Here is a 13,486-nt window from a genome sequence, read left to right on the forward strand (position 1 = left end):
GTTCTTAAAAATGATAATAGATACCTCAGGATTAGCTTTGAGTTTTCTTAAGGAAAGTTTGGCAAACAGAAATTAGGCTTTTTAGTAAGGGCAATTGCAAAACTAAAGGCCTTGTTGTTGGACTATAACTGGAGAGGTTCTAGTGAGGCCATACATAACGCTGACCTGCTTTTAATTTGTTTAAGGTCTTACCATTATGAACCTGATTGTATTTTGTTTTCTATCTTTCACAGGGTTGATTGTACTGGCTGCAATTACTCCAGAGTCATCCCTCGATTCTGGACATGAGACCAACTCATCAGAGCTAACTGATGTCTCAGAGATGGTGTCTGCCATGAAGCAGCATCAGAACCAAGCCTACCTATTTGCTCATCACATAAACAAGGAGCGAATCTTCAGCCATCGTGATTTCCCTTTGACAATCCCTGGCTGCACAACGCAGGCAATTGGAGGAGGAGCTTTTTCCATGAGTCAAATCCGTGCTAGTTGCCCATCGAAACCTGTGATTCTCAGTAAAACTATGCCCCTGAAAGGGACTACACCCTCTGGAACTCCCAAGGAGCAAAGTAAGACCCAACATGTAATAAAGACTGAACTGGATGCAGAAAAAGCCAAATCAGAACCCACCAAAGAGTGCACTGCAGAGCTTGTTCCTCAGGCAAATGAGGAATCCAAAGTTCTTGACCAAGAGAGCACTTCTGAAGTCAGCAAAGAGGAGAAGTCACCTTCATCTAAAGATGGTAAATTGACCCCTGGCACCTCTGAAAAAGGAAAAGAGAAAAGTTCTGGGCACTCAACCCCAGAAACTACCGACAAAGCCTTACCTATTCTCTTGCCTGTGGACAGAACTGCTTCTGCCAAGATTTCTGCAACAAACATATGCCAAGATGCCGAGACTGCCTCGAGTGAGACCAATAAGCCTTCAAGTTCAAAGGGCCTACTGCCAGCTGATGACTTGTTCTGCACATGTCCAGTTCGAGCAGAGTCTGGACCACAACTGCGACTGAAAGACCCACAGGCACAAAAAGTAGTAGTGTTTCACTCATGCTCTCCAACTGATGATGAGCGTCTTCGTGCCAAAGGACTTCAGTTAGCCAGCAACAAAGACAGTGCAGCAAGGACACCTGATAAAAATGTACCTAAACCTAAAGCCCTTCCCACAGCAAAGTATTCCCCAGTCATGCCAGTGAAAATGGAAAGGAAAGATTTACTTGAGGTCAAGTCAGAGAGCTTGAAGAGTAAAGTCTCTGCTGAACCACAGAACAACACTAAAAATGTGCCTGTTCTAGTAGACACAACTCATGTTTTGAGCTGTGGAGAAAAGGGTGCAACTATACCTGGGGCAGAGTATAAGAAGCAGGCAAACAGCAAAGTCAAGTCTCAGCGTAGCGCTCCATTTTCAAGTATCAGAAATCTGCTCTCTGCCACATTCCCTGCCCGACTGCGGCGGGAGACAGATGAACGCCGAGCACAGCTTCAGAAGGTGAGGCAATATGAACTTGAGTTCCTGGAGGAGCTTCTAAAGCCCAAAACATCACAAGGAGAGTTCTTGCCCCAGGGCTCATCTCCTGTCCCCTCGGGTACTCCATGTGCTTGCCAGCTGCGTACAAGTCCAGTGCAGAAAGTCCCTGGGATCTCACGAGAGCAGCGACGTAGCTGTGATTGCAAAAGGTTGTGCAGGGGAATGCGTCTCCCTGATACTCCAGTAGGTTCTGCAGTGGAAAACAGAGGAAGAGAGAGGACCATCTCCAAAACTCCCCCTGTAAAGCCCAAATCACCACATGCTCAAGAGGGGCCTAGGCGGCCCCAGTCTTTAGAGATCAAGACCACACGAATCCGCTCCACAAGCTTGGAATCAAGGGAGCCCAAAGACACACCCACGTCCTGTTTACCCATGTGTACGTCCCGCTCAGAATGCACTGGAGCACCACAGTACAAGAAGCTACAAAGGCGGTATAGTATAGGAGAGATTGATAACAATGACAGCACACCCCTTTATGCTGAGGTCAAACCTACCAAAACAAAAAGCTTGGAAAAGGAAATGGAAAGAGTTAGGGCTACAGGACTGAGACTTCCAACTCCAGTGGAACCCATTCATACTCAAGGTGGAGATGTCAAAAAGAAGGGAGTATTCTTTATCCAAGGTGAAGAAATTCTTCGTGAGGGTCGAGATGGCACTGAGGTTCTACTTGGCTTGCCAAGCGAAGACAGTGAGGACAGGGAAAAATGTTGCTCCTTTTGTTTCTGCTACCGTAAGTGCGAGGCTGCTGATGAGAGCAGTGAAAAAGATGAACTGTCATATTCCATTCCTCTTCAGGTCTTGCCTGGAATGCAGCTGGATTCAAGAGCTATGCCTGTAGTCAGCAAGACATTGCAGGTACTTGATGCTGAGGATTGCAGTGGAGAAGAAGAAGACGAAGAGGAGGAGGAACCACAAACTCAGGAGATTGACCTACGGGCCTGTGGAAATTTGGAAAGTAGTTTGGCACGAGTGCATTCCCTGCAGGGAAAAACTTTCAGCCTACCTGATGGCTTTTTAAATGCACAACTTGATGCTAATGAGCTGCTCTCTATTTTACGACAGTGTGCCAACAGTCCCCAGAATGAGAGCGAACCTCGCATGCCTCCAGCAAAGCTGGCAGAGTACAAGCAAGAGCTTGCAGTCCGCTTCAAAGAGTTTAGAGCATCATGCCGCCGGGTGGCAAGTGTTGAGAAAAGTCCTTCACGAATGTTAAGTGCTGTCACAGCCAGTTTCCAAGTGTTGTGCAGCCTAACTCAGACATTCATTCGGTTGGTGCGTGGCGTACGATCTGAGAACCAAAAGCTACAGCTCTTGCGAAAGGTAGAAGAGGTTGCAGTGAACTACACTCTGCTTCTTCGGGCTGCTGAAGAGGCAATGGGACACTCCAGCAGCTTGCCCACAAAGAGCGCAAGTCCACAACTATCCACCTCCACCAATCTGGGCTCCCTTACTAGGCCCATTAAAACCTTGCCCAGCAAGTAACGCACCCTTTTTGCACAAGGGGATGTCATACTTGGCATGAGTAATGTTATACAACACTCCTGGTCAATTGTTTTGTTTACATATTAACCGATCTTTCCATGATTCACTATCTGCCAAACTAGCGCCATTACATGTTTACAGAGGTTTGCCAGCACTATGTTGCTCTCTCTCTTTGCTGAGGACCTCTATCCACCTTCCACTTGTTTGAGCCCAGGAGGAAGAACAATAGAACCATCCTCTGCCCCCTGCTCTATGGATGACCAACAGGGCTACATACTTAAAACTTTTTCATACAGGTTGTTGTCCTTGTTAAAGACTCAAGTTTTTGAACATGTTTAATGATACCTATATTTAAAGAATAAATCTGGAGTAATTTTACAATATGTAAAAAATAAAATAAAATCTGTAATAAATATTCCTAAATAATAATACATAATCTGAAATATGTGCCCTGGATTAAATTTTTCAGAGGAAATGTTAAGTATAAGATTCTGTGAAATAGGTAGCGAAAGCGATGGTTATTTGGTGATGTGCTTGTTTGTACAATTTTGATTGTTGTGACATGAACTTGAGTATTCCCTTGTTGCAATATCACAGTCAATATTTCGATTTGTATCACCACAAAAGTCCAAATTGCCATGATTGAAAAGGATGTTCATAGACCAACTAGGGCCAGCTCACAAGGTGGCGAAATGGAACACCTGCTCGGAGCAGACAATGTAGCAGACTTCCAAACTCGCTAATATGAATTCCTTTCAGTATTACCCATCGTGAATTAAATCAACTCGGCCTCACTCAAAATACAAAACACTTCTCTCATAAGCACGCACAAAGTTGTGTACTTTCACTCTGTCACATCAAATGCACCATACTAATATAGCACCACACCAGTGTTCCTGGCAGAAATATTTTAGCTTGGAAAAATGTGATAAAACCCCTGAATTTCATCTTTCATTTCACACTTCATGCTTGCATTAAAATTATGTCTAAAAGATTAAACTGTTTCTATACACGTACAGATGTAATGGTGGCCAAAAGGTTCTGCCTTTTTAATATATAAAGACATAAATATAAAGATTAATGTTCAAAGATGTTTCAGCTTTCCCCATATTTACTCTTCTATTTTTTAAATTTCTTGTGATGTCATCCATTGTGCACTCCAGAGAATATTAAAGAATCCCACAGAGTAGTTTTATATGTATTTTAATAAAATCCACAGCTGTTTTCTGTCTGAAAACTTCTGTCTTCTCTTCTAATTTCTGATTTAAATGACCTCATTAAGAACCATCATAATGAATCTTTAGTCATGGTTTATTATGAAAGCTACTTTTGTTCTGTTGCCTTGCATATTTAACCCCCTATTCTTTTATCTGGAATTTATATGAAACAAATGCTGTTGAGTACACAATTTGCTGAATGACTGTTATTGGACATGGGTATTGTCAAAGGGAACACAGAATCAATGTTCTGAAGTGAGAATTCAAATTAAAGTGTACTCTTCTCTATTTAAACTGTAAAAACATTGTAAAGGATATGAGACATTTGTGATGCTTAAAACCATTTTGAGAATATTCAGTACTAGCATTGTGAAGATTTGTCCAAATCCTTCACTGTTTTGTAAAGAAAGGGAAATATAACATGACTGTAAATTATCATTTATAATAGTCATGTATTATAGTTAAATAGTATCTATATTTTACAGAATATATTATAAAAATCCAACCTGGGACATGTTTATTTTTATAAAATACATAACTACATTTCCTCATAGTTCAAAATATTTTTGACATTTTTTATGGTTTGGCTGCATTGCCAAATGTGTTTTGTCCCCGTGTTTCATGAACTTTCTTTTTATGTATATGTAGCCATCTTAACTTTTTGAGTTTTTGTCAAAAGCATTTGTGCTCACTATGGTCTTATGTCTGTGTGTAAGGTCATGTTTAAAAGCAATAAAGAATACTAAAGTTTAAATTTTTTCAGCCAAGTTTTGCCACCAATATCTAAATTATTGACATTAATTTAAATGTTTGTTCAGTTTTAAATGTTTATACGGTTTCATTTAATATGACAAGATTTTTTTTCTCTAATGGTGTTAACATATATAGTTATTTTTAAAAATGGAAATAATGAAAATTAGAAGTTTGCTTTGAGTTCACAGATAAAATGGGTATCGGTACACAGGAAAAATGCTGCCCTCTCATGAGACGTGCCCTGAATTTTTGTGGCAAGTGTCTCTGTATCTGGTGGCGCAATGACATGTGAATTATCAACTGTAATCTTTGCCACTGACTCTGTAATAAATGTACTGTAGCAATCTCAAGCTGAAGGGGTATTCAAATGACTAGCTCAGAAAGCAATTTTCGGAAATAACACTCCAAATATATTACCGTAAACTACACTGTCGACTGTTCAGCAGTGTGCATTTATAAAACATTGCTGAATAATATTTTGTTCTGTAAGGAATTATGAAAATATAGGAGAAGCAAGATGATGATATTGCGACAAGTTTCATCCTTAAAAAACAGATCAGGATGGTAGAGATCCCCGAGGGTAGTGAGTTGTGATCCTCACATGAACAATAAAAATAAATAAATAAAAAAAAATAAAAACCAAAAAAAAAAAACAAACAATAATGTGCAACAGAACTTTCTTAATGAACATTTCAAACTAAGCAGTAATTTTAACAAATGTGGGTTACCCTACTAGAGAAACGGTCCAGTGGTTCCTTCATACCATTATGCTATGAATAATGCAGGAAAAAAAATGAATCAGAGTCCAGCTCTTTCATGCAAAACAAAAGTTCTAAATCCCAGATCACACCTAGCTCAATTCTTTAAGTAATCAGACATCATTACAATTAAATAATCAAGGCCTTCATAAACAAATTCTGTTACTCCCAGAAAAACTGGGATTCTCTGGCCTGGGATTTAGAGCCACTGGTCTATAATTACACCAAGACATCCTGCATGGATACGCAAGTCCACTAATGCTATTCTATACATGCACTGACATGTCCAACTGTTTTATTTAGTTAAATTAATTAGTTGCTTTAATTAAAAGGTGTTACAAACAGCATGCACCGTGGCAAAATGAGAGCACACACTCTTTAGGCACACTGTGGACCTCCAATGCCATGCTATGCATAACATTGTTTCCACTGGTCAAATATTCTTTACCCTACTCAAGAAGGGCTTTATCTGAATATTAGGTGTCAACTTAGAAAAAACAGCAAACCATGCAGTTCATGTGGTGCCCAGTTTTTGACTGATATTGGTAGTGCTGCTGTTAAATTTGCCTGTAATAAATTGTTCATATATGACAAGGAAAAATTGCAGAATATACCTGTATCATCCCTGTAATTTTAGCTTGTCACACTAACAGAATCATGACAGTTGGGCTAATATCAGGTATGACATCTTGGTATGAACCAAGACGAACCAAGAACCAAGTTACTTTTGCAGCACATAGTATTTCAGGTGGAGATTTGTTGGTATTTCTACAGTGCTCAAAGCTAAAATCAAAATGAAAGCAGTTACTGACATAATGGACCTAGGTTAGTTCAGTTGGTAAAGTCTGCCATGATTAGGTACGTTTACCCAGTACAGAAAATTGGATTTGGAACAAAAAAAGAACTGATGCACTTTGAATAAGAGTTTCACTTGTCATTAAATGTAACTTAACTGCACAATTGAGACCTGTTAAAAAAAATAATAATCACTTTTGATTTACTGAATTCAGTGCAAGAAAAAAATACAATACAGATAAGGCATGACCAAGTCAAAATCCAAAATAGTTGGCAATATATGCACCTTTGCCAATTACATGTGTTGCATGTGATTATACGTACACATTAAGTAGTGGCATTCACAAAGGTAACAGCTAAAATATTTATTCCAACTACAGTGACTTCAATTTTTGACCAAGATTAAGAGCCCATCATAAAATTCATCAGGAAAAAAAATATTACTGGTTGCCATTGAAAGACTACTCAGAGTGAGCATGTTGTTAACTATTTGCACATATACATGTTTACATATGCATGCTGCATAATACATATGTAAACATGCAAAAGTAGAGAATTCAGATACCACAGATGACCTAGTGAAACTCAACATGATGACTGAGATTGCTAAAAAAAAAATTAAAAAAAAAGGGGGGGGGGGGGGGCAGGCACACTGCTAGCTGGTAAAACACTGGCTGATGGAGTACATTGCAGCCCACACCAAAGTGATCACAGGGATCCTTGTAAAATGTCATACTGTGCTTTCTTTTAAATGACAGCACTTCAAGCATCACTTACCCAATTAACATTAAGGACATTGTTTTACTTGCACCATTTCAGCAAAGAAGATTCAAAAATATAGACATTTGAGATACTACCCAATCAGTGGTTTTCTTGCAGTAAATTTGTGGACAATGATAAAATGACAACAGTGACTGTTACTGCCTAGTTTCACACATTTACAGCCCAGTCTGCTTCAGGAACATGGCAAGTGGCCTTGAAAGGTTATTTGAAAAGCTAAAAAAAACAAACAAACAAACAAAAAAAAAAAAAAAAAAAAAAAAAAAAAGCAGCCCAAAAAACACAAAAAACACAAACCTGCAGGGCAAAAGGTGGATAACAGTTATAATTGTGTCATTAATTACTTAGCTAATCTGTAGCATTCCCTTCCCTTTTTTTCCTCAGTGTAATTTGGGCTCTAGTTTTAGGGATTGGGAGAAGAGCTGTGGGGTGACATGTTACATGAGTGTCTCTTTGTGATGCCGCATTATGTGCTGGTTCTTTTCGGAGGGTCGCCGGAAGCCCTTCTTGCAGTAGTCACACCTGTGCGGATAGTCCTTAGTGTGGATGGAGATGACATGGCGCTTGAAGCCCGATGCGTCTGCAGTGTTGTACTCGCAGTACTGGCACTGGTAGACCTTGCGCCCGCTGTGCGTCTTCATGTGTTTCTTGAGTTCGCCTTGTTGCCGGAAGCCACGCTTGCAGCGTTTGCACTTGAACGGCAGGTCCTTGGTGTGCACGGACAGGATGTGCCTGCTCAATGTGAAAGGGTCCGAGATTTTAAAGTCGCAGTGCCTACACTGGTGCACCTTGTTGCCCTTGTGCGTCTCCGCATGTTTCTTCAGCTCTGACGGCCGGTGGAAGCCCTTCTCGCATACATCACACTTATGCGGGAAGTCCTTGGTGTGCACAGAGATGACATGGCGCTTCAGGTCGCTCGAGTTGGTGCTCTTGTGCTCACAGTGTGGGCACTGGTGCGTCTTGTGGCCCTGGAAGATCTCCATGTGCCTTTGCAGCTCCTTGTCGTCGGAAAACGCCTGTGGGCAGTGGCCGCACTTGAACGGCAGCTCGGCACCGTGCTTGCTCTTGACATGAGTCTTTAGGTTAGACTGGTCAGCGCAGCGGAACTCGCAGTGCTGGCAGCGGTACGGTTTCTCGCCCGTGTGCGTCCGCATGTGCTTGCGCAGCTCGGACGGGTGCCGGAAGCCTTTTGCACACTCCACGCACACATGTGCGAATGTCTTGCTATGCACGGCCAGCAGGTGGCGGTTGAGCAGGCCCTGCTCAGCTGTCTCGTACTCGCAGTACTTGCACCTGTGCAGCTTGGGCTCCTTGTCACGGAGGATGAGCTTGTTGGGACTGAGCGGGCTGGCCTCACGGTAGTGCCGCGTATATTCCGTGTACTCGGGCACCCTCTCGCTCTTCACCAGGAGCTTGTGGCCCTCCAGGTGGTTATGGAAGCTGGCCTTCTTGTTGGTGGTGAAGTCGCAGTCTGTGCACTGGTATTTTTTTTTGAACATGTGGTCCGGGTGGTTCTTCATGTGGCGCTTCAGGAACCCTCGTGACTTGAACTTCTTGCCACATATGTGACATGGGTAGACGGTCAGTGGCTGGCCATCAGGGCCGATAATTACAGCTGAAATGGAGACGATATTCAAATAAATTATTAAATTATTAAAAAAGGAGTAACACTTTAATGTAAAGTTCCCTTAACTAACAATTTAACTAGTCAACATTAACAAACCAAATAATTAACAAAGTATTTACATTTTCTTTTCTTCCCAACTGCCTCCTTGTGGTAATTATACTCGATCTGACTGTGGGTTATGAAGATGTATGAAGATTAATACAAAGGTACTGTTAACCTGCTTAATATGGTTTAGAAATCAGAAGTTTAGGACTTTAGGCTTACTACTGCTTACTTTTGCCCTAACGTCATGTCTTGGCAAAAACCCTGTTTCTACTGCTTGTTTGCTGAAACCCCGTCATACCAGTCTGGCACTGCCGCGTCTCTCCCTTCTTCTTCTTCTTTATCTTTTGTTTAAGAACTCGACTTGTGCTAATGCTGTCGCTGATTTGCAGGTAGGGTGTGGCAGCACCATTCTTAGTTTCTAAACGAGACTCCAGATTGTTACCTGCAGTGACACATCACATTTTCACCTGCAATCAAACATCTGTTCAAATGTAATATTTACACAGATGAAAAGAGAACACATTTACTTGCAAATCATTAAGGTGTATCTATGGGACTGAATAAAAAAATAACTATGACTGGGTTAAGGTTCAAAAGATTGCATGGAACAAAGGCTAAATTACAAACCATAAGCAGCTGCCCATGCCACAGGAACAAAGGTCTTGTCAGATGGCGAGTCATCCAGCTGTGTTTCCTGGATGGCAGGAGCTTCGTCCTCCCCAACAATCACCTCCATGTACACCTGGTCAGTCATCTCCGAAACATCTATGCCCAGAATGCATAAACTTTTCATACACAGGTTAACATACTAAGGAAATGGAATTTTTCAATTTTACAGCACTGTATTGCTTTTCAATTCTCTTTCATTTCTCAAGATATTATGTAATTTAATATGACTATAGAGCTGTCACTATCAATAAAGTATATCTACAAATATCCACTATTTATATACCTCTAAGTTATACAAGAGTTCAGGCATGTTGCTAGGGTAGATGAAACTCTCCAGCACTGAAGGGGTATACAAGAATCCTCAAACTACAGCATGGAGAATATTCCATACAGTGCAGAAACCCAGACATCTGCCAGTGTACAATAATGCCTTGCTATTACTGGCTAGCACCATATGGTTCCATAGTTCCATCCCCCTGATCTTCCAAAGAACTCACTCATGTCAACGTCGCCTTGGCTGCTGTCCTTCACTGCCATGTAGACCATCTTCTCCCTGGGCAGCCGGCCAGTGCTCGCTGGCTCCAGCACTGCATGCCCATTGGGGAAATCGCTATCTGCAACCACCTCTGTCCCACCTACACCAAAATAAGAAAAAAGGTTTCAAGCTTTATCAGGGCTTCACAAAAGGTTTTTGTCTTTTTGGCATATTTTGAGATTGGGCAATACAAAACCTAAGCAAAGCCAGGGAGGTGTTTTTTAACCATATCAGCAATAAAAGAAAGATGAGGAAAATAATCTCTAGGGTAATACATTTCTGTATTGCTATACACAATCACTTGGTGCACAAAATGTAATATGACATTTGTTTTGTTTTGTGACAGAACTATAAATGGCGACAAAAGCTTCTCTGAAACACTAATGTGCCTTCAGATTGCCCAGGAATTTGTAAAATGTCACCTATTTCCACATCTTCATCCCCTTCGGCCTTAAAGATGTACACTTTGATGACCTCAGATCCAAACTCATCCTCCTTGGATCCATCATCGTCCTGGCTGACCTCCGTGCTAATCTTTAATGGCGTATCACCAATATCCAACTTCTCCCCCACATCATCCACTAAAAGTCAGGGAGAGAAAGAAGAATAAGTAAGGTCAGATTATTATCTGGTGCATCTGGCACTGTGCCTTGTACTGATCTTTAAACCTTTGTTCTTGGCGATGTTCAAGTTCCTAAATTTAGTGCCAATCTAACAAATGAATCAAAGTCTTTATGAGAATTGTATTGTTTGAACAATGTATATTAGATTTGACCTGGACCAAGATCGCAAAGGGAGTGTCCAAAAGAAGGGTCAGGCAACCCTGTGGTAGGTTACTGTGCACTAACATGAGATCATGAGGTAGTCTTCTGAGGTACTTTTGCCATCCTCATCATCATCAGCCTTAAGAGTGACGCTGGATGACATGGTCTCATGCTCCTGAACGACAGTCTCCGTGTCGGTGACCATCACCTCCTCAGACACAAGTTCGTGGTCCAGAGGGCTATCCTCATGCGTAGACATGAGGTCAGCCACAAACACCTGGTCGGGCACAGTCTCTTCAATCAGATCGGCAGCCAGGACATGGTGATCAGTGTCCAAAGCCTCCTCAATGGCCACCTCGGCACCCAGAATGGATTCAGACATGATCACGCCCTCAGCAGCGATGACGTCTTCATGGCCTATGTCAGGACCCTCGACAACCTCAGCCTCCAGGCCATGCTCCAGCAGGACCCCCTCATCAGTCACCACATCAGACACCAGTACAGCTTCAGGGACTGACACCACAATGTGCTCACCATCTATGTGGGCCATGCCCCCCATGCCTGCAACTGCAGTGATCACAAAGCCTTAATATCAAAACAAACCACTGCAAAATAATATACACACAGTATTAGGGATGCACATTAAAGTTAGTGCTATAATCATCAGATTGATTGCTTAAAATTGATTGTTTTCAATGATGATGGACATATCAAGATTATAATCTTAATAAGAACCCAAAATAGAAGCTTGTGTTGCCTGTTTGTACCCTGCTGCTTATCATTTGTTAATAATGATAAATATTTTATATATCTTTATTTATATATTTATATATATATATGTAGCGCCTTTCTCAAGGACGCTTTACAAATATCGCTTTTTTACACATTCACACACCCTATGTCGCAGAATACTAACATTTTCTATGATTTTCGCTTACCAAAGTCTTGCATTATCATTGCATGGGGCATTTTCAAATCCTGCGTGTGAAGCTCTAACACCCCTCCACCTTGATCCATTATCTGTTGTTTTTCAGAACGCTATATTTACCAAGGCAAAAAAGAAGAAACAGCGAGCAAAAAAAAAACCAAAAACATAAAACATACAAACAAGTGTAATGTGTTTGTCACTGTATAACTTTCTGAAAAATTATACCCACATTGAAAGGAATCATTATTACAAATTTTATAAACATACCTTCACATTTGATGTCTATTTGTTTAATTCTTGTAAAAGCATCAAAAAAGCTGAGCAGTGCTTGTGTCATTTGGGAGGAAAACACCTGAGAAAGAAAATGGGTCAGTAATAATGACCCAGTCACAGCATCTTGCACTGTAAAATGGACATTACTGTGCAAAATAGTAATCACTGCAACACGCCAACACGATATATCCATTAAAAGTCAATATACCCTCGCTGGTTGGTCTAGGCTAAGCTGTGTTTGATATGTGTAAATGCCCATGTAATCTACACAACAACCGTCTCCAAACTTGTTTTAACGTTCTGAGGGGAATTTCCAAAGTGACGTAATGTTTCCGCCTCTGATAAACACAGGTCATTTCCCCATCGCCAGAAGAAGCGTGCACATTATCACCTCGTTTAAAAACAGACTGCCAACTGCCAAACGTCCAGTGTCAAATAGCTGGTTACAGGGTTTGTTACTGTTACACCGATTGTCATTTTAATGTTTAATCCACCACCCCCCTCTGACTATGCCGATGTCTACCCATAGCCCTTTGCAGCACAGCAGCCAGCAGAAATCATGGCCAACGCGTGCTAGCGCGTGCAATCACGGAAACATGTACTGCTACTGCGTGAACCACTCCGTTTCATTAGGTTTATGCAAAACTAGATGTTGTTTGGTTTTTTTATTTACTTCACCTGTTGACTACCAGCCTTCGCAAAAGCAAACACCAAACTAGGACACCACGAACGTACAAAAAAGAGAACGTGCCTACCTAGCGCCTAGTTTACGGTAGCTAGATGTTGCTGCAGAGCGGAATCTGCTGCAACCGCAACCGACATCTTGAATTCCGCCATTTTAAGTTAATGCTAGTTAGCATTGGAGGCACTAGCCAACAAGACGGACAACCGCTTACTTTAAAGTCACATTAAAACCTGCCATGAAAACTCAGTTTAATCGCACAAAACCCCGTTAGTTCTGTATGCGATGAACTTGTATCTAAACACTCGACTGGCTATCACAAATAGCGTTAGCTAGCTAGCTAGGCAGCTAAGGCCCTTCCCCGAGCTTTGTTTTGCTTTCCGACATGGCTTGGCAAGGCCCAAACAGGCCGTGTGGGCCCACGACTAAAGTTTTGATAACATCTGGCATCAATTCACACAATTTTACCTGGTCCTTGATTCCCTTCGCCGTGTTGACAATCCTCCTATTCTACTGAATATGTCCCAATTAGTTTTGCGTTATTTTCCAATGGTACTGCTTCTGCGGCCTGTACATTCTGAATCCCCGAGCAATCTTTTCCAGGCCTGAGCCAATCAGGCTGCACCTTGACAACAGGGAGGGAGGGGGGTAGACAA

The 13,486-nt window shown here is 41.5% G+C and overlaps 2 protein-coding genes across 6 annotated transcripts in view; one reads left to right on the forward strand and one right to left on the reverse strand.

Annotated features, from left to right (window-relative positions):
* The window catches only part of frmpd3 (FERM and PDZ domain containing 3), an 83,997-nt gene extending 79,022 nt beyond the window's left edge, over positions 1–4,975 (forward strand). For all 3 annotated transcript variants that reach the window (XM_027004892.3, XM_027004896.3, XM_027004895.3), the window contains one exon: positions 234–4,975. In XM_027004892.3, the coding sequence (XP_026860693.3) occupies positions 234–3,004 (2,771 nt within the window). In that variant the 3' untranslated portion in view covers positions 3,005–4,975. The remainder of the gene's footprint in view (positions 1–233) is intronic.
* Positions 4,976–6,877: 1,902 nt separating this feature from the next.
* znf711 (zinc finger protein 711) lies at positions 6,878–13,483 on the reverse strand. 3 transcript variants are annotated; one of them, XM_027004900.3, is made up of 9 exons: positions 13,299–13,482; positions 12,143–12,227; positions 11,886–11,967; positions 11,032–11,514; positions 10,606–10,764; positions 10,146–10,283; positions 9,607–9,744; positions 9,278–9,421; positions 6,878–8,922 (listed from the first exon to the last, which is right to left on the reverse strand). In XM_027004900.3, the coding sequence occupies exons 3-9, from the start codon at positions 11,962–11,964 to the stop codon at positions 7,745–7,747; spliced, it is 2,319 nt and encodes a 772-aa protein (XP_026860701.1). In that variant the 5' UTR covers positions 11,965–11,967; positions 12,143–12,227; positions 13,299–13,482; the 3' UTR covers positions 6,878–7,744. The 3 variants fall into 3 exon arrangements, with proteins under 3 accessions (XP_026860701.1, XP_026860699.1, XP_081554677.1); XM_027004898.3 differs by having other exon boundaries at positions 11,886–11,985; positions 13,299–13,481; XM_081698551.1 differs by lacking the exon at positions 9,278–9,421 and having other exon boundaries at positions 11,886–11,985; positions 13,299–13,483.
* Between the last annotated feature and the right edge of the window lie 3 nt (positions 13,484–13,486).

This window comes from Electrophorus electricus, chromosome 16 (genome assembly GCF_041902795.1).
Source record: "Electrophorus electricus isolate QZ-2024a chromosome 16, ASM4190279v1, whole genome shotgun sequence".
In the NCBI taxonomy this organism is placed as follows: domain Eukaryota; kingdom Metazoa; phylum Chordata; class Actinopteri; order Gymnotiformes; family Gymnotidae; genus Electrophorus; species Electrophorus electricus.